Below are 21,733 nucleotides of genomic sequence, written 5' to 3'. Positions count from 1 at the left end.
AATTTCCGTATTTCAGTTTGTACCTATGCCCTGTGTACACTTCCTGTCATCCCGTGTACTTGGGTAGTTACACTTATGCTACTTTTAATCAAGTATTTACTTTATATATATATATATATATAGAGAGAGAGAGAGAGAGAGAGAGAGAGAGTCATAGCTGAACCCTATGGTCTGTCTTTGTGGGAACATAATTAGAATGAATGTAAGAGGTTTTCTAAACTCATCAAGTTTGAGGTGGGTTGTGTTTCTCGTATTCGCTTTCGGCTTGATCCATGGGTGATCCTTGAGGAGGCCTTTCTAGCACCTTTTTGAATTGCCCTAAATAATGACACTTATGAGGCACACTAATGGGGTTATTCATTGGGACATTCTTTTTACCAGATCAGTCCATGATTGGGAGATGGAGATTTTACAATATTTTCATGGCCTTCTCTATTCCCATAAAATTGGTAGGGTTAGGAATGATCAGATTCCTGCTAGGAGTAGCATTTTTGAACTCCCTACTGTAAGGCTTTCACTAACGAAAACCTTCATAGAGCTTAAAATGAGAATGTCCATTATTTTTTCGACTTGAAAAGGTAAAAAAATAATCAAGTGAGTTGCTAAAATTTATTATATGAATTGAAAATTTTTCGCATCGCACGTATGTTACAACCATAATTAACAAATAATTAATTTGGTCCCAGTTTTTGTACTATTTGAAAAAAGTTAGTTTTAGTAGCTTTTTAAGTATAATTGACAACTAAGTTGCTCTTTCAGGCTTGATGTAGTTGGTGACAATGAGAGCACTGAGAAGAATTTGGGGAATTTGGGAAAAGGTCGAAGGGAAAGTCGAAAAAGAGAGGAATTCTAGGAAACGTGGATAAAAATAAAATCCTTTTTTGCAAGAGGGGATTTTTTTCTGATTAGGGAGCTAAAAAATAAAATCCTTTTTTGCTCTCTCTCTTTTTGAAATAATTGTTAGGATAAGTGACTCTATATTTATTATAATTTTATAAATCTCCACTTAATTTATAAATAATTGGTATATATAATTCTGTATGTGCTAGTGCTTAGCTGTATATTTTGCTCATAATTAGTTTAAACCTGGAAAAAGAAGAAAAAGAAACCTATCAAAAGAAATTCAAAATAATATAAAATATAATAAATTTTTAATTTTTTTTAAAAAAATTTAATATAGTAATATTTTTTTAATTAGTATTATTTAAAAAATATGGTAGGTTATTAAATAATATAGAATACAGAATAAAACTTCTTTTAAATTTGTAGAAACTCTTGGTTGTATAATAATAAAATTATCCTATTTGAATTATGTAAAATAAATAATAAAGTGATTTTTGTTGTATATTTTGCTGATGGAAGATGAGATTAGAAAGAAAAGAGCACTCTGTTGAAGTTGAATTTAAGATGTAGGAGAGCTGCAAGATTGAAAAGAAAATTTTTTGCTAGAGAGAGAAGAAGAGCTGGAATGCTTTGAAGAGGAAGTGGACTCAAAGATGGAAGGTGGTGAGAGCTTTGATAAGATGTAGCAGCAGCAACATAAGAAGTAGAAGAAGCCTTTGCTTGGAAATTTTGGAAGCCTACTCAAGAAGGATGGCACTAGCAAACATAAGTATGGAGATTGACCAATTTGGCCTAACTTGTGCCTTAATAGTAGGCTGGTATAATTGGTATCAATTTGCACCTAAATGTGTTTGCTTCATTGTTTATGCTTCCAGAAAGCAGAATAGGATAAAGAAATGATGAGGCTTGTATTATCATTTTAGTTTTTCCTTCTCTCTCTTTTGATTTTTGAAATGAGATACTCATGTGGGACAATATCTTGTATGTGATAGAGATTTTTTTTTCCCTTCATTTTTTTTGTGTTCATTACCCTTCTTATCTGGATTGTATGAAAAGTAGTGGTAATTTAAGATTCTATCTTTGATGTACTGCTGCTCATTGTCTATTCTAAATGGATGTGTCTATTGTTGCAAAGAGCTGCAAAATATTATCTTGATGTGTGGTAATCTATTAAATCAATAAATCACATATCAGTTATCACCGTTAGTTGTTGCAAAGTTTAAACATCATTAAAGCGTGAAGAATTATTGTTTAGAAAGGGAACCACGCAATTTAGCGTCTTTAGCTACAATTGATTTTCATCTGATTTGGAAAGTCTTATGAATATAGCAAACTTTACCATTTCATGTTAGTTAATTGAAGTATACCAACAGTTTTAGGAAGTGAATTTCCGTGTTGCCAAGTTCTGATGTGCAATGCATAGGTTTAATCATAAGGAAATAGCCTCCTCCACCTCTAACTGATTGGCATTATCACATGGTAGGGAACACCCACTTACCTTGCACGTGCAGTATCTTAAGATCAAGACTGACCTGAAATTACTTGGTAGCCTAGTTGCATGTCACTCAAAAAGCTAGGAAAGTTATTTATTTAACTGTTTGTTTATTTGGGTAAGTAGAAAACTTTCTGTTTTGCACATGTGGGAGTGACTTTCTTAGAAATCCAAAGAGAATTTCTTTGTTAGTTGTTGAGCGTGAAACAAGCATGAGTGCTTCCTTTGTTCCCAATATATATGAGGTAATCCATAAACTTTGCCTTGTGTCAGCCTTTCCATGTATTGGAAATTGACGCAGGACAACCAAAACAAAATTGAAAGAACGGAAAAATAAAGGGATATGACCTAGGAGTTAGCACCTAGGCCTTGCTTGGAGCCAGCACCAAGCGAGAAAACCACTAGGAGTCACCACCTAGGGTGAACCTGGAGTCAGCACCAAACCAAAGAAAGACCAAATGGTCATTGTTTTCATTCATCAAAATATCAACTATCTCCTCAAGGAGTACAATAGGTTGATTATAAAGGATTACTAAACCCTAATTCTAATTGGCTAGGAAACCCTAATTGCCTTATTACAAAAATAACCTTACTTTCCAAATTAATTCCCAAATTAAAATACTAATAGCCCAATAAATTACTAGAACCTAAAACATAAAAATACAATTGATTTGCGAATATAAATAATATTAAATAATAATTTTCTTACATCTCCCGCATCATTCTCCTCTAGTTGGAGAAAACTCGACCTCAAGTTTTAAAGCATTGAAGGATTAGGATGCTGACAAATAACACTTGCTTCAAGTCCGAAATCACCTTAGGGAGCATAGGGAAAAGAAAAACCTTGAATTCCACCACATCAAACTCATTTGGAATAACAAAATCAATGTATGGAATCAGTATAATCTCTTCTTGAACCTTATGAACCATAGGAAGCACTTTGATTTTAACCTCTTCAACTTCACCAAGATGTAGATCTTCAAGGACTATGGAGGGTTGATTAGAAGCACATTCAACAACTTCAACTTTCATATCATGTGCACCCTCTAACATAATATTCTCTTTAGGCACCATCTTTTCACCTTGCTGCTCTTCAATAGATTCATTTCCTTGCACACATGTTAAAGCAACACTTGTTGAGGCATGTACATCTATGTCAACGTTAGGCTTTGGTGTTGCTGGAGGATTCTCCACGACCAAAATATCACCATCACTGTTGTCTTCTATGGGGGCAGCAATAAGTTCATTGTGATCAATTATCCTTGGTTTCCCAATTGAATCGGTTTGAGTCTTCATTTGCTTCATCTGAGCAATCATGTCTTGAACATCTTTCACGAGCGTTACAGATAATTCCTTGATAGATTGTCCAAAAGTGCACTGAGGACATGAAATGGGATAAGGATGAGGATTCATCGTATTTGCTTCAACTTAAAAAGCACCACGTTGAGATTGTGGTAGATACTTAGCTCAATAGTATGGTGACAAATACTCATCACAAAACTTTTCTTTCATATCTTCCCACACACTAATAGCAGGTTCATAATTCATATAGCGGAAATATTCAAGATTCTCCCAAAACTTTCGTGCTTTACCTATTAACTTCAACTTGGCATATCAAACCTTTTTGTTATCTGCAAAATTTGCTTGCTCAAAGAATTGCTCCATCCCATTCATCCAATTGACCAAATCTCGTGGATAAGTTTTATAACCATCAAAATAAGGTGTTTCTAATATTACCATAATTCTCTAAAATAGTGCTTCAACAAATAGTTGGAAGTTTGCTGTGATGTTCTCTAGACAAATTGTTGGAATAGGCTTCTAAGACTATTCTCTTAAATAGTTGCTAGGACTGGGCTGGTTGAAAAGTTTGGATTTCGTGGGTTGGGTCTTCTTCTTCTTCTTCTTCTTTTTTTTTTTAAAGAAAACTGGTGTTGTAAAATGTGGGCTTTAGGCTTGTTAACACATGGGTCAGGCAAGGGCTTGTTTCTAAGATGGGTTGGTTAGAATTTTTTTTTTTTTTTTTTTTTGGCTAAAGAAAGTGGATAACGCAGAGGGGTTGTACTAGGTTACCTTTGGGTCGATGGGGTACTTGCGACGGAACGGCAGCGAGTAAGTGGAGGGCATGGTGCGCAAGGCAGGGATGGAAAGTGCTCATGGTGGGTCGCTGTGACTAGTCACAGTGGCAAGCAGGAACTGGGTCGACGGCAACAGGGCTTCTTCTTTGTTGCGAGGAAGGGCAAAAATTGATGATCTGGGTCGGTGGCAACAGGGCTTCTTCTCTGTCTTTGTGGTTGCAAAGGGTTGGGGTCTTGGAGTGGCTGGGTTGTTTATGTTAAAGGTGGTGATATGGCTTGAGGGAGGAGGGATTGGTGATTCACAGTGGGCCTGTGAATTTGGTAGATTCTGTGTTTGGTTTGAAATTTGGGTTATTGTAGTGTGGTGCGGTGGTGTTCTGATGGGTGGAAAATAATGACAGCAAAGGATTTTTTTTTTTTTTTTTTGGGTGTGATTTTTCTGATTCTTTCCTGTAGTGATACTTTAACATATCGGTGTTTGCTTTGATACCAAAACTATTGCAGGATAACCAAAACAAAATTGAAAGAATGGAAAAATAAAGGGATATGACCTAGGAGTCAACACCAAGGCCTTGCTTGAAGTTAGCACCAAGCAGGGAAACCACTAGGAGTCACCACCTAGGGTGGACCTGGAGTCAGCATTAGACCAAAGAAAGATCAAACAGCCATTGTTTTCATTCATCAAAATATCAACTATCTCCTCAAGGAGTACAATAGGTTGCTTATAAAGGATTACTAAACCCTAATTCTAATTGGCTAGGAAACCCTAATTGCCTTATTACAAAAATAACCTTGCTTCCCAAATTAAAATACTAATAGCCCAATAAATTACTAGAACCTAAAACATAAAAATACAATTGACTTGCAAATATAAATAATATTAAATAATAATTTTCTTGTATCTCCCGCATCAATTGGAGTATCAGATGGCTTATTTCATAAGTTGAATCAAAGAGTTCTGCAACATTGCTAATTTTACATTGACGGTTTTTTTTTTTTTGGATGGATTGTTACATGTACAGTTTGTTGTTTTTATTGCGGTCAACTGTATAAAATCTATACTGAAAGTAAGTGTTATGTGATAGCATAAATATGTGTGTGTGTGTGTGTGTGTGTAAGTGACCCCAATGCATACTTGTGGCTGTAGGTAGGTGAAGCTTAGGTGGGAGACATGTTTCATTGGTGCTGAGCATGGCCAATTGAGCAACAGTTTTTTTAGAATGAAACACACATAAGGGAGATGGAATGAGATTCTAACACAAAGGCAGGTTCTGCTTCTTCCGGCTAGTACGCATTCTTCAATTAGTTCCCATACTAAAAAAAACTATGCATATTTGTATTTCTGCAATTGTTGCATCACAATTAAGTTTGACAGATGTTCTTCAAACATTTAGCCATCATATAGGATTTGCTGAATGTTTTTCCTCCCAAAAAGCTTTCTTAAAGTCCTAAAATGAATATCATTTGACTATATGCGTACTTGACATGTATTTTTCATTTGTTAGTGAAGTTTTCCGGTTCAGAAAAAAATTAAAGGAAATCTAGGTAGTAGAAAAACGTTTAATATACACTAGTGCAAAAAAATTAAAACAAGAAGATTTGGAGTTAAGAATCTTGTGGTTCAATGACATTCTCTAAATTACATTTCAAACCCAAGGGTGTAACAAGTTAAACATATTGTTTCTTAATACTTGCCAATAAACCAAGCAAGGTTCTGGTTGGTGGGGTTAAGAATGTTAGCACTAACTGTTTGCCTATTTGACATGTACTTTTCGTTTGCTAGTGAAGTTGTCTAGTTCAGAAACAATTAAAAAAAAGAAAAAAAAAAGAAATTAAAGCCATGTAAGTTGAAATCCATTTCCAAATGCAAACTGATGCAAAAAATTTTAAACAAGAAGATTTGGAGTTAAGAAATCCATTTCCTCTAGACTTCTCTTCATTCATTTTGTGTGGACTATATTCTAACATGATTATGCATCTTATTTGTTCTTCTTTGAACCTTACAATTTATTTTGGCTATTTGGAACATTTTAGTGGTTCACAATAAATTGATTTTCCAACAATTAAGCAACTTAGTCTCTCTCAACTTGTTCTCGAATCTATCCATTATACTTGTGAATTTTACTATTATGCTTATAACACAAAAGTTTCACTTACTAAAAAAGTAAGTTGGATTTCATGGTTCCCTCCCCCTATTGGCTATTTGAAGTCATAAGTTGAATATAGTTGGTAGCTCCAATGAAATCCATGATTCTTTGGGAGCTAATGGTATTATTAGAGATTAATTAGGTTATTAGATTGTTGGTTTCTTGATTAACATAGGATATCAAACCAGCCATTTTTGTGGGATTGGTGAACATATTGGAGACTGTGGAGATGATTAACCATGGAACAATACCATGAACAATACAAGTGTGGATTAATGTGATTGATGATATGGAATAATTTGGTCTTATTATTAAAAAAAAAAAATCTTTTCATCTAGTAATTGTAATGGTTTATTTGGTATAAGATTTTTTTTATAGATTTTTTTCTTATTTAAAAGTAAGTTAGATAAAAGTATGAGGTAGAAATGTGTAAATTCTCCCTTAGATGGGGAAAACATATGCTTAAATATGTTTTTTTCACATCAATTTTTTAATTAATTAATTAATTAAAAAAAATTGTGCATTTGTATGTGTCGACTTGGTACCTACTCTTTTCAAACATGTTTCAATGATATCATTACTGTCATCTACAAATAAAAATGTTGGTGTAGTTAACAAAATATAAATAATACTATAAACTATTTTACAACATTTTTACAACTTATTGTTATGACCAATTATTACTAGTTATTATCTGGACCCACTATAAACATCAGTTTTCTCACTTACTAATAATCATTTACCACATCAACAAGAGGGTTAAAGTTAGCTCAACTAACTGTAAAGTCTCTAATAGATTTACAACGTCAATAATTTGTAAAAAAATTATGAAATAGTTTATAACTCTTGCATTTTCCATAAACATTCTTTGTGATAAGCTTTCATAAAAAATTCTTTGCATTTATTTGTTGGCTTAATTACAATTAACAATCCCATGTCAGCAGCTTGGAAAATAAAAACCACATCAATTAAAAGATTTACTCAACGAAACAAAAATCAAACATTTAAAGAAGCTAATCTCATTTAGAGTCTTGATAACCAAACAATAAGGAAACAATTCAATTATATATTTTTCTTTCTTTACATTTTCAACTTTTGTTTCTTATTTTGAGAATGAAAAAGTTTAGTTACAAAATTAGTTATAACCTTAGACTACAACCTTGTTAATGAAATAAATATTACTATATATTTTGAAAATCTAAGCGTTGAATTGTATATTCTTTATGCTCTTAATATACATGTCAAATTTTGTGTTAATCAAATATTATTTACTACATGATCTATAAGTTTATATTCTATACATAATTTTAAATTTCAAAAAGCAATTTATTGATGACATGGCTATTAATCTTTAATTTTTAGAAATTTTATAAGTATGGAGGATATAAGAAGAAAATGTAATCCAATGGTGGATTTATCAAAATTCATCTCCAATAAAAGATATTGAGTAAGATTGTACTTTATATTACAATCAATTTTGTAGCTAAAATTTGTTTTTAATAGTTTCAACCGATTAATGATAGTTTTTTATTATTCGACTAAAACACTAATTGATTTTGAAAAATGTTATGTCTATAACACATTCACAATAAATACTAAATGGTATGTTGTTATTAGTTGTTATGGCCTGACAAAAATGCAATTTCATATTCAAATTCAAATTAGAATCCACTTTTTTGCATTAGCTTATAAAAAGTTCATCTTTTAATTTTTAACTTTTATGTATAGTTTTTTCAAATTTCATTTTTTCTGCATTTTTTTTCACTTTTTCAAATTTTGTTACAGTACAAGTATATTTCAGAAAGCAAAACTGTTTTAGCAAAAATAAACGGATTTTTTTAAAAAATAACTATAAATCCGAAATAATATTATTAGTTAGGCAACTTTCCAAACTATTTGCATTTCTAGCAATTCGAGTCTAATAGACTCGAATTGTTAGAAATGCAAATAGTTTGGAAAGTTGCCCAAGTAGACATGGCAAAATGGGTCAGAATTTTCTGACCCAACTTGACCCGACCCGACCCGACCCGAAAAATACCCGACCCGAACCCGATTTTTTTAACCTGAAGCAAAAACGGGTTGAGCCGTGACCCGACCTGTGTTTTTTGCGGGTCAACCCGACCCAACCCGCGACCCGAACTCGAACCCAAACCATTTTTTAAAACTTTTTTTTTTTTGGTAAAAAAATAGTGAAATTAAGACAATATTGGTTTAATTGTTTATTGTGAGGTTTAAGGAAACAATTGATACATTTACATAACTGCATGCAAATTAATTGAAAAATAAATGGTTGAGCATTCTGTAATGAGTAAAGATTTTTAGATATCAAATAGCAAGCAAAGTACATGTCAAGATAATCTGGTTACAATAAAGTTAAAAACAAATTTAAAATTATAGATATGTGTGAGACACATTCACAAGTGTGAAAATAGTAAAGCCAAAGTATCAAATTAGCATAAATTATGAATGCTTAGATCTATTTTTTAACAATTTATGTTCAAAATAAACGACTTTTCAAAATAAATTATAATATTTTCTAGGGTGTGTGCTGCTTAACAATGATATGATCTTCATAAAAGAGACTAGGTATAAATAAGTAAGCAATCAAACTTTAATGTATATCTCAAATTGAAATAGAGTGTCAACCACAATTGATAATAGATTATAAAATTAATTTTTAAAATTGTAACTTTTTTATATGTTTTTATTCTTTATCAAATGAGTTATCCAATAAGTCATTTATATATATATATATATTTTTTTTTTTTTGGAATGTTGATATTGTGTAAAAATAAAACTTGTATATTTGTTTTACTTATCTTTGTGTTGTTTTGTTTTAGATGGCAATGTTAGGATTTGTATAATTTTAAAATTATTGAATAAGTATTAATAAGTTTAACTGAGTTTATTCTTGATATAAGTAGTGAATTCAAAATAATGCATTTTACATCAAGTAATATGTTGTATAACTATCCAAATGGCAAATACATATTATTTTCTTTATAAAAAAAATTAAAAAATAAAAGAAATAAAAAATAAAAAATTTCATGTGAAAAATACAGGTCAACCCGACCCGAAACCCGATTGACCCGAACCCGTTTTCAACCCGTTTAAAATGACCCGTTTTTGACCCATGACCCGATTGACCCGACCCGAACCCGACCCGTCCGTTTTGCTATGTCTATGCCCAACTAATAAAATAGTTTGAAGGATTTAGTTTTTTTTTTTTTTTTTTTTTTTTTAAAATCCAAAATAAACTATTACCAAAGGGTGCAGATCTTTTAATAAGGGAAAAAAACACAGAGTCTCATTTACTTAACATTATTTTAGATTGACATCCACAATATTGACCCAAACATTGCTCAAAATCAACAGTCCCTTTCTCTTCCGTTAGAAAATGTCGCAACCAACGATTCTCCGACGTAAGACGAAGGATGATGATCTCCCAGACGAAATCGCGTTGGAAATCCTAGCAAGGCTACCCGTGAAATCACTGCTAAGATTCAGATGCGTTTGCAAATCCTGGTACTCTTCCATCGCCACCCCCAATTTCATCTATAATAACTTACTGTACTGCAAATGCAATGACCACAATCCTGGTTTTTTCATACACATGCCCAAGACTACTTGCCCCATGGTTTCTTTTCGTCGTCCTCACAGTCAAATCTGTACGGTCGCTTCCGACCGCACGTTTGAAACAACATCCGAGTTTAGAATTCCCTTCTCTTTTCAATCTGGGTATCCCCATTTTGTGGGTTCTTGTAATGGGATATTATGTATCACTGATTTTGTCACGTCAAAGTCTAAAGATGTATACTTGTGGAACCCCAGCATTAGAAAATTTAAGAGGTTGCCCGATACTTGCTTGACCCAGTTACGTACTGTGAGACTAGGATTTGGGTATGATTCCCTGAATAATGACTACAAGATTGTCAGGATTTCACGGACTTGTGCCAAACCTATGCTTCCCCTTGAGGTTGAGGTCTACTCGTTAAGTTCGAATTCATGGAAAAGAGTTGGACTTGGAATCTCCTGGAGATCCAATGCTGTGTTCCACAAATTTAATTGTACTTTGACATTCCCGTTTGTGAGTGGAAATTTGCATTGGATGATAGAAATGATAGAAGGAGGTGGGCAAGAGAGGCTTTTTACTTCTATCATTTTGTCATTTGATGTCAATAGTGAGAAATTCAAAGAGCTACCACTGCCTGATGATGAAGGAAGTTGTATTACGAAATGTCTTACGTCATTTAAGGAAAAACTGGCTTTGATTAAATTTGGATATGGTGTACAACCACATAGCTTGCTATGCTCAATTTGGGTGATGGGTGATTCCTGGAATAAACTTCGTGTTCTCCCAATTGAAAATCTTACTGATTTCATTGGTTTCACCAACTATGGTTTACTTCTAGTTCAAAAAAGGTCTCGGCTGGTCTCTACCAACAGTGAATTAGAGAGGAAACATAAGTCTGTTTTAATTGACCCTGAAACTCTACATGAGAAGGAGATTCAAGTTGATTATCGTTTAGATGTAGCTGCTTACATGGAAAACCTTGCTTTACTTGATGGAGCAAATGTGGTATCTTACTAAGAAGATGGTGCTGTGTGTATAAAAAGTGATGTCATCACAGGTATGGATGAAATGAAACTTTTGTCATGTATTTACTGGTTGCAGTAGACATGTTAGTATTGTTAAAACCATTATTTTCGCCCTGGATTTATATGATCCTGTTATGGTTGCTGCTGTTATATATTAGTATTTGATAATTTTTGTGAATAATTTTTGTCATGCTTTACTGGTTACAGTAGGCCTGTTAGTATTGTTTTTTTTTTTTTTTTTTGGTTTCCCACAATGTTTCCTCAAGGCTTTTAACCATAGACTAATCATTGTTCGTGCTGGATGGGCCCACGAAGGGGTAAAGCACTGGCCCAGGAAATTCTTTTCAAAGTGCAGGTAGCAAGACTCGAACTAGAGAGCACACTCAGTCGAGCCCAATACAAACACTTTGAGACCAAGAGCCCAACCAACTCGGCCAACCCCTTGGGTTGACATGTTAGTATTGTTAAAACCATTATTTGTGCCCCGGATTTGTATGATCCTTTTATGGTTGTGGCTGTTATATATTAGTATTTGATAATGTTTGTGCATGATTGTTGCACGGACAGGGAACCACTAAAAGTAATGGGCCAAAATACCCTTGTTTGCTTGTGTGTGTCTTTGTTGTAGTGATAAAAAGAACTCGTTAGAGCTATCTAACTATTTTTTTTCTTAATAATTAAAAAAAAAAATAGAGGAAGAGGAAAGAGAAATTAAAAAATTAAAAAAGAAAAAAAGAAACGGTACAAGAAATGTTGTCTTCTTTGAGGGGGAGGTTTGGTGGGAGAAGCAGCAGGTGACTTGGAATGCAATCCCCTGGTGTCTCATGTGTGTTTATGGAGAGAACGGAATGGTCGTTGTTTTGATGGGAAGGACTTAAGAGTGGTGAAGTTGAAATATTTATTGTTAAATTCTCTAAGTCTACATTAATAATTTGTAGTAGTTTTCTTTCCTATTTTTCTAAAATATTTCGTTTTTCAGTTTGTAGCTATGCCCTATGTGTGCTTTTGTGGAAACATAATTGGAATGAATGTGTGAGGTTTTCTAAACTTATCAAGTTTGAGGTGATTTTTTTTTTTCGTATTCTTTTTTGGCTTGATCCATAGTGTGTGGAGTTCATCCTTAAGGGGGGCCTTTTTGGCACCATTTCGAATTGCCCTAAATAAGGACACTTATTTGGCACACTCTATGCGTTGGACTAATGGAGTTATTCATCGGGACATTCTCTTTACCAGATCAGTCCATGATTGGGAGATGGAGATTTTACAATATTTTCTTGGCCTTCTCTATTCCCATAAAATTGGTAGGTTAGGAATGACCAGATTCCTGCTAGGAGTTGTATTTTTGAACTCCTACTTTAATGGCCTGTTTGGATTGAGGGGGGAAGGAGAGAGAGCAGAGGGGAGTAGAGTAGTGTTGACAAAAAATAAACTAATTTTGTGCTAAATTTACTCTACTCTACTCTACTCTCCCTCCCTCCCCCTCAATCCAAACGGACCATAAGGCTTTCACTAACGAAAACCTTCATAGAGCTTAAAATGAGAATGTCTATTATTTTTTTAACTTGAAAAAGTAAAAATAATAAAGTGAGTTGCTAAAATTTATTATCTAAATTGAAACTTCTTTGCATAACACATGTTACAACCATAATTGACAAATAATTAATTTGGTCCCAGTTTTTGTACTATTCGAAAAAAATTTAGTTTTAGTAGCTTTCTAAGTATAATTGACAACTAAGTTGTTCTTTTAGAGCTTGATGTAGATGGTGACAATGAGAGAACTGAGAAGAATTTGGGGAATTTGGGAAAAGGATGAAGGGAAAGTCGAAAAAAAGAGAGGAATTCTAGGAAGCATGGACAAAAAATAAAATCTTTTTTTGTAAGAGGGGATTTTTTGTGATTAGGGTGCTAAAAAATAAAATCCTTTTCTGCTCTTTCTCTTTTTGGAATAATTGTTAGGATAAGTAACTATATATTTATTATAATTTTATAAATCTCCAATTAATTTAAATAATTGGTATATACAATTCTGAATGTGCTAGTGCTTAGTTGTATATTTTGCTCATAATCAGTTTAAACCTGTAAAAATAAGAAAAAGAAACCTATTAAAAGAAATTCAAAATAACATAAAATATAATTAACTTTAAAAAATTTAAAAATAATAATATTAAATAATATAGAATACATAATGAAACTTCTTTTAAATTTGTAGAAACTCTTGGTTGTCTAATTATAAAATAATCCTATTTAAATTATATAAAATAAATAATAAAGTGATTTTTGTTGTATATTTTGCTGATGGAAGATGAGATAAGAAAGAGAATAGCACTCTGTTGAAGTTGAATTAAAGATGTAGGAGAGCTGCAAGATTGAAAAGAAATTTTTTTGCCAGAGAAAGAAGAAGAGCTGGAATGCTTTGAAGAGGAAGTGGACTCAAAGATGGATGGTGGTGAGAGCTTTGATAAGATTTAGCGGCAGCACCATAAGAAGTAGATGAAGCCTTTGCTCAGAAAGTTTGGAAGCCTACTCAAGAAGGATGGCACTAGTAACCGTAAGTATAGAGATTGACTAGTTTGGCCTAACTTGTGCCGTAATAGCAGGCAGGTATAATTGGTATCAATTTGCACCTAAATGTGTTTGCTTCATTGTTTATGCTTCCAGAAAGCAGAATAGGATAAAGAAATGATGAGGCTTGTATTATCATTTTAGTTTTTCCTTGTATCTCTTTTGATTTTTGAAATGTGATTCCTCATGTGGGACAGTATCTTGCATGTGATGGAGATTTTTTTTTTTCCTTCATTTTTATTATGTTCATTGCTCTTTTTATCTAGATTTTATGAATAGGAGTGGTAATTTAAATTTCTATCTTTGATGTACTGCTACTCATTGTCTATTCTAAATGGATATGTTAGTTGTTGCAAAGAGCTGCAAAATTTTATCTTGATGTGTGGTCGTCTATTTAATGGATAAATCACATATCATATTAGTTATCTCTGTTAATTGTTGCAGAGTTTTAATATCATTACTGCATAGAGGCTATTTGCAAAGGGAATCACAGAATTTGCTTCATTCGCATTGCTGGAATTGAATTTCATCTGATATGGAAACAGTCTTATGAATCTAGCCAACTTTGCCATTTTGTATTTGATAGTATGCCAACTGATTTAGGAAGTGAATTTCTGTGTTGCCAAGTTCTGATGTGTCATGCATACGTTTAATTGTAGGGAAATTGCCTTCATCTCCAATTGATTAACATTATCATATGGTAGGGAATGCCCACTTACCTTGCAATTGCAACATCTTAAGATTAGGACTGACTTGAGTTTAGATGGTAGCCTAGTTGTATGTCAGGCCCAAAATGCAAGGAAAGCCTTTTTTTTTTTTTATGAAATTTGAAGAGAATATCTCTGTTAGTTGTTGGGCATGAAACAAGCATGAGGTTTTCCTTTGTTCCCAACATATATGAGATATTCCACAACCTTGTCTTTTGTAAGCCTTTCCATGTATTGGAAATGCTGATTGCCTAAGTATTGGTGTATCAATTGGCTTATTTCATAAGTTGTGAATCCAAGAGTTCTGCAACATCGGCACTTAACCTGGTAGAAGCTACAACTTAATATCTTTGACTTTAAGCATTTAATTTTAACATCTTGAAGAATTGTGTCTAGCTCCCAACTGGGTAATGGGCTTGGTTTGTGTGTGCATTTATGCAGTTTTTTGTTCTATGGTCAAATTATCTAAGCCCACTTCATAGGTTCTCAGCATGGCCCATTGAACTGCATTTGTTCCTACTTCTGTCTTGGAAACTGGAGAGAGCCAAATACTAGTACAAATGCTTTAACCAACTCCTTACCTAGTTATAGGGCTGTAAATGAACTAAGCCGTTCATAAATAGCTTGGGCTTGGCTCGATAAAAAGTTCATTCATGTTTGTTTGTTTATAAACAAGCCAAGTTTAAACTTTAGTTTTAGGCTTGCTTAATAAACAAGTCGAGTCCGAGTAAAAAATATTATTCATGAACAAGCTCGTGAACACCAAAACTCGATATAAAAGTAACAAAACAAGTTGAACCTAGGCTTATTTATGAGTTTGACAATAAAATTGATATGAGCTTGATAAGTAAACTTATATCTTTCTAAGACTTTAATTAATTATAAGTTGAGATCACTCATCCAAACCAAATAGGCTAGATAATAAACTTGATATAGGCTTGATATTATACTTGTGTTGGATCTCAAACTTAAAAGCATGATATTGAACTTGAGTTTGGGCTTGATAATGAGCTCAAGCTTGGCTTGACTAATGAATCAAGCCAAGGCAAGTCGAGCTCAAGCTTGAACATTATTTTTAGGCTCGTATCAAGCTCAAGCCAAACTTGAATATTCTACTTTTACTATCAAGCAGAACTTGAACATTCACTACTCGACAAAGCTTGGCCTGTTTACAGCCCTACCCAGTTACCCCCAAAGCTATGCAGGTTTGTTTTCCCCAATTGCAGCATCATAGGGAATTTACTTAATGCTTTTCTCCCATATCTTATGAAAGTCTTGATATCATATGAGTATATTCCTATTTGACATGTATTTTTCATTTGTTAGTGAAGTTTTCCGATTCAGCTAAAATATAAAATACAAAAAGAAAAAGCTAGGTAAGTTCAAAAAAAATTCCCTAATATACACTAGCGCAAAAAATTTAAAACAACAAAGATTTGGAGTTAAGAATCTTATAGGGTCAATGACAACTTCAAATGAAACGATGATCCTTTAAAATGTAAAAGAGTTGAAATTTAAACATTTCCTAAGTTCATTATTTATTTTTGCTCTTTGGAACATTTGGCTAGATTGCAATAAATTGATTTTCCAATAATTAAGCACCTCAATATCTCGACTTGTTCATGATTATACTTGTGAATTTTACTATTATGCTTATAACACAAATGTTCTACATAGAAACAATCGAGTTGGATTTCATGGTCTCCTTATATATATGGCCATCGGATGTGTTAAGTTGAATATATATGATAGCTCCAAAGAAACCGTGATTCTTTGGGAGTTGGCAGTATCATTAGAGATCATTTAGGTCATTAGGTTGTGGTTTTCTCTTGATTAACATAGGATATTCAACGAGCATTATTGTTAGCCCAACAATTTTAGAGAGTTTGGCAAAGGGCATGGTGGAGATGATTGGCTGTCAAACAATGCCATGTGTAACACACACCTTTGGATTAATGGGGTTTATTTTGATACATAAGTGTATTGATGATTATGGAATAATCTTTGTCTAATTATAAAAGAACTCTCCATCTAGTAATTGTAAGGGGTTTTTTGTTTTTGTTTTAAGATAGGATAAGTTTCCAATTAATGATGTCTACTCCATGATGATTACTTTAACTCAAGAGATAAAAATTTTTACTCGTTAAGTAAACTGGAACTCATGTAATTATAAGGGGTTTATTTAGTGTAGATTATCGATTTATTTTATTAAAAAATAAGCTAGATAAAACTTATAAGTATAATATTTATGGTAGACAAAAAGGCATTTATGCATACCTGAAATATGGCTATCGAGCCCAGCCTCTACTCGGGCTCACAATTTATTTGTATTGTGGGCATTGGGCTTCCTACTAGGGATGGTCCTACACTCGGAGTCCCAAGAACTCTCCTGTTTCCTCAACCTCTCCTCTTTACTTCACAAAGTCACTACCTCTCTTTCTTAAAATGATTGTTCTTTTCTCTCACTGTTCTCTCTCGAATTGCCAACCCCCTCTTCCTCATTCCATCCTCTTATTTATAACTTAAGGTAAGTGGAGACGTCATGATTAGTCCTGATCATTAGTGGGAATGGGGGTCCAATTCCATCGTTTCTATGAGGGCTGTGTAGAGATAGTAATGGCATTAGAACTGGTTCTCACCTCTAAAGGATGTTTAGCAATGATTTTCCCCAAGGCAATACCGGGTAGCGGAGGTATGTTCCCCCGAGCAATCGCATATCCGTCCAAGCTGTATCTAATCCGAAGAGGCCCACATTGGGCCTCAGAGTGTGCCCGAGTCAATACTACAAGTCCATTGGGCATGGGGTCAAGTGTTGCGGCATGAGGCTAGGGCCCATGGCCAAGCGGGTTTAGGAACCCAACCCCATACAAGGGGATGAGGTTATGGGCCGCACCACAGGGCAAGGGCCCAAGGCCCAAAGGGCTCAGGGGCCAGTACCGTACAACATTCTAACTAAAAAAAAAACTAGGCTTGATCATGCTTTTGGTCCTCGACTTAGGGTCAGTTTAATCTTAGTCCCTCATAAATTTCATATAGTTCATACTCTTTTTAAGTAATTTTCCATGTTAAAATTATAAATCATATATTAAAAAAAAAAAACTATTCTCATTTATTTTCCTTTATATTTTTGACAACCAAACAATATGAAAAGCATTTAAGATGAGATCAAAGCTCCAAAAATTCAACTAATTTGTATATTTTCTTTCCTTTATTTTTTCTTCATATTTTTTTTCGTATTGATTTTCATCTAAACTCACTATTAGTTACTCAAAAAAGAATTTTTTTTTATTATTTACTAATAATGACTTACCATATCAACTGTTTGTAAATTTTTTATTTATTTAAAAGTAATTTTTATATTTATTCTTTTCTCTTTACCCCCAAATTAATTACCAAAAAGGCTATTAAAGGAATCCTAGTGTTGCTCACAAGTCACCACAATAGTTACTCAAAAAAGAAAAAGTTTTTTTATTTACTAATTATGGCTCAACATGTCAACTGTTTGTAAATTTTTTTTTTTTTTTTTTAAAAAGTAGTAGCTTTTATATTTATTCTTTTCTCGTTACCCCAAGTTAATTACCAAAAAGGCTATTAAAGGAATCCTAGTGTTGCTCACAAGTCACCACACAGTGGCACACACTCACTACTTCCTCTCTTCTGTTGGAAAATGTTACAACCAACGATTTTCCGACGTAGGACGAACCTTGATCTCCCAGAGGAAATCGTGTTGGAAATTCTAACAAGGCTACCAGTGAAATCACTCCTAAGATTCAGGTGCGTTTGCAAATCCTGGTACTCTTACATCACCAACCCCAATTTCATCTCCACCCACCTTAATAGCTTGTTGTCCCACAATCATGGTTATGTAATATACATGCGCAGGACTTTTCCCAGGTATTCTTCTTCTTCTTCTCACAGTCAAGTCTGTACGGTCTGTTGCGACCGCACGTTTGAAAGGGTACCCGAGTTTAGAATTCCTTTCACTTTTCGATCTGGGCGTCCCAAATTAGTGGGTTCATGTAATGGAATATTGTTATTGTGTCTCACTGATTTTATTGTATCAGAATTTAATGCTGTATACTTGTGGAACCCCAGTATTAGAAAATTTAAGAAGTTGCCCGATACTTGCTTGAGCAGGTTACATCATGCTAAACTCGGGTTTGGGTATGATTCCCTGAATAATGACTACAAGGTTGTCAGGATTTCACGGTCCCGTGTCAAAGTTATGCCTCCCCTTGAGGTTGAGGTGTACACATTAAGTTCGGATTCATGGAAAAGAATTGAACTTGGAATTCCGTGGAGACCCAATGTTGTGTTCTGCAAAATAAATTGTTCTTTGTCATCCCCATTTGTTAGTGGACATTTGCATTGGATGTTTCTATATGTAGAAGATAGAGGTGGACGCAAGAGGCGTTTTACTCGTATGATTTTGTCATTTGATGTCAATAGTGAGAAATTCAAAGAGCTACCACTGCCTGATGATGAAGGAAGTTGTATTACGATATATCTCACATCATTCAAGGGGAAACTGGCTTTGATTAAATTTAGATCTGGTGTACAATCATGTGACACACTATGCTCCATCTGGGTGATGAGGGAGTATGGTGTGTTTGATTCCTGGAATAAACTCTGTGTTGTACCAGTTGAAGGCACTTATAATATCATTGGTTTTACCAAGTATGATTTACTTCTAATTCGAAGGAGGCCCCGGCTGGTCTCCACCAACAGTGAATTAGAGAGGGAAGTTAAGTCTGTTTTAATTGATCCTGAAACTCTACATGAGAATGAAATTAGTATTCCAGTTGATAACCGTTTAGATTTAGCTACTCACATGGAGAGCCTTGCTTTACTTCATGGAGAAAATGTGGTATCTTACTAAAAGGATGGTGCTATGTTGTATAAGAAGTGATGTCATTACAGGTATGGATGAATTGTAACCCTTCTCTTGCTTTTCTTTGTTGCAGTGGGCTAGGTAGCATTATTAAAACCAAATTTTACCCAGATTTATTTTATCCTTTTGTAGTTGGGGCTGTTTTATATTAGTATTTGATATTGTTTGTGGATGATTTTTGCTAGCATAGTGAACCAATAAAAATAATTGGCCAACATAACCTTGTTTGCTTGCGTGTCTTTGTTGTAGTGATAAAAAGAACTCAGTTGAGCTATCCAACTATTATTTTTCTTCTTAAAAAAAAGAAAGAAATGGCAAAATAGATAGAGAAAGAATAAAAATAAATTTAAGAAGAAGAAGAAGAAAGGAGATGGCGTAAGAAATGTTGTCTTCTTGGAGAGGGGTGGGGGGTGTGTGTTTGGTAGGAGTAGTAGTGGAGGGACTTGGAATGGGATTCCCTGTTCTCTCATGTGGTTTTTATGGAAAGAAAGGAATGCTCATTGCTTTGATGAGCAGGGGTTAAGTGTGGCAAAGTTGAAATATTTATTGTCGAAATCCTTATAAGAGTGGATTCAATGTCTCCGTTGTCCTCTCTCACAAGGCTTCTAGATTTTCTGTATTCTCTTGGTCTACATTAATCCTTTGTAGTAGTTTTTATTTCTTATTTTTCTATAATTGGTCCTTTTTTCTTTTGGTTGCTATGCCCCATGTACACTTCCTGTCATCCCATGTACTAGGGTGGTTTCACTTATGTTATTTTTAGTGAAGTACTTATTTATCCCAAAAAAGAAAAATAAACAAAAAGAGAATGAAAGAAACTCAAAGTTGAAACTTATGGTGTGTCTTTGGGGAAACATATTCAGAATGGGTCTAAAGGTTTTCTAAATCCATCTAGTTTGAGCTGGGTCATGGTTCTTGTATTTTCTTTTGGCTTGATCCATGTTGTGGGAGATCCTTAAGGAGGCCATTCCGGCACCATTTCGAATGACCTGAAATAAGGAGACTTAAATGGCAGACTATATCTGTTGGAATAACAGAGTTATCCACTATTTTTTCAAACTTGGAAAAGAAAAAAAAAAAAATAGTAAGCACCAGGGGATTTTTTACGAGTTGGGAGCCAAAAATAAAATTCTTATTGGTTTTTTTTTTTTCTTCTCTCTCTGAAATAATTGCTAGGATAACTATATATTCGTTATAATTTTATAAATGTCTAATTAATTTAAATAATTGGTATATACAATTCCATGTGACAGTGCTTAGTCGTACACAATTGGTCTTAAACCAAGGATAAGAAGAAACAGAAACCTGTTAAAAGTAATTCAAATTAGTATAAAATATATTAAATTTTGTTATATTAATTAAATTTTTTATTATTGAATAAATTTAAAATTTTTATTTTAATTTAAAGGTTATTGATAGAGAATAAATAATAAAACTTCTTTTAACTTTCTAGAAACTCTTGGTTGCATACTAATAAAATAATGATATGAAAATAAAATAAGCCTATTAATATAAAATAAATAATAAAGTGGTTTTTGATGTATATTTTGGTGAAGGAGGATGGAGAAAAGAAATGGAAGAGGGCTGGGTAGAAGTTTAATTTAAGATGCGGGAGAGCTGCAAGATTCCAAAGAAAGAATGTTTTCTGGAGAGAGAAGCAGAACTGGAATGCAACAAAGAGGAAGTGGACTCAAAGATGGAAGGAGGTGAGAACTTTGATCAGATAAATGGGATATCTTCTACAGAAAACATTGATGATGGTGGAAGCCCACCATCAAAGCAGTAGCAACATAAGAAGAAGAAGCCTATGCACTGCTCAGAAATTTTGGACGCCTACTCAAGAAGAAGGGCACTAGCAGCCATAGGTAGAGAAATAGACCAGTTTGGCTTAACTTCTGCCCTACTAGCAGGCAGGTATATTTGGTATTATTGCACCTAAATGTTTTTACTTCATTGTTTATGTTCCCAGAAAGCAGATAGGTTAAAGAAATGAAGAGGCTTGTATTATGTTTTTAGTTTTTTCTTCTATTTCTTTTGCTTTTAATGTGATTCCTCACGTGGGACAGTATCTTGTATGTGATTGGAGATTTTTTTTTACCTTTCATTTTCATTGTGTTAATTGTGCATGTCTAGATTTTGTGAAAAGAAGTGGTAATTTTGAATTTTCATCTTGATGTGCTGCTGCCCATTGTCTATTCTAACTGGATATGTTGTAGCAAAGAGCTGCAAAATTTTATCTTGGTGTGCAATAGTCTATTAAATGGATAAATTACATATCAGTTATCACTGTTAGTTGTTGCAAAGTTTAAACATCATTAAAGCATGAAGAATTACTGTTTAGAAAGGGAACCAGGCAATTTAGTGTCTTTTGATGCAATTGAATTTCATCTGATTTGGAAAGTCTTATGAATCTAGCG

General features: G+C 33.7%; 2 protein-coding genes across 13 annotated transcripts in view; both read left to right on the top strand.

The window, feature by feature from the left end:
* Positions 1 to 21,733, top strand: part of LOC115960358 (F-box/kelch-repeat protein At3g23880-like) — a 44,290-nt gene that overhangs the window by 1,887 nt on the left and 20,670 nt on the right. For 3 of the 9 annotated variants that reach the window (XR_004085170.1, XR_004085168.1, XR_004085166.1), the window contains exons 2-3: positions 10,451 to 11,188; positions 13,459 to 13,757. The gene's annotated coding sequence lies outside the window, so the exon portion shown is untranslated. Of the gene's footprint in view, positions 1 to 759; positions 967 to 1,362; positions 1,855 to 5,557; positions 5,610 to 10,450; positions 11,189 to 13,458; positions 13,758 to 14,377; positions 14,466 to 21,733 lie in introns of those variants that run through there. The other 6 variants (XR_004085169.1, XR_004085167.1, XM_031079222.1 and 3 more) reach the window with 6 other exon arrangements.
* Positions 18,065 to 21,438, top strand: LOC115960360 (F-box/kelch-repeat protein At3g23880-like). 4 transcript variants are annotated; one of them, XM_031079226.1, is made up of 4 exons: positions 18,065 to 18,199; positions 18,308 to 18,319; positions 18,563 to 19,345; positions 20,873 to 21,438. In XM_031079226.1, the coding sequence occupies exons 1-3, from the start codon at positions 18,093 to 18,095 to the stop codon at positions 19,302 to 19,304; spliced, it is 861 nt and encodes a 286-aa protein (XP_030935086.1). In that variant the 5' UTR covers positions 18,065 to 18,092; the 3' UTR covers positions 19,305 to 19,345; positions 20,873 to 21,438. The 4 variants fall into 4 exon arrangements, with proteins under 4 accessions (XP_030935086.1, XP_030935087.1, XP_030935085.1 ...); XM_031079227.1 differs by lacking the exon at positions 18,308 to 18,319; XM_031079225.1 differs by having other exon boundaries at positions 18,308 to 19,345.

Source organism: Quercus lobata, chromosome 9 (assembly GCF_001633185.2).
Source record: "Quercus lobata isolate SW786 chromosome 9, ValleyOak3.0 Primary Assembly, whole genome shotgun sequence".
Taxonomy (NCBI): Eukaryota; Viridiplantae; Streptophyta; class Magnoliopsida; order Fagales; family Fagaceae; genus Quercus; species Quercus lobata.
This window is presented reverse-complemented; position numbering and strand designations above follow the sequence as displayed.

Coding starts and splice junctions, on each gene's coding strand:
- LOC115960360 (XM_031079224.1), top strand. CDS start 18,093: ATGTTACAACCAACGATTTTCCGACGTAGGACGAACCTTGATCTCCCA.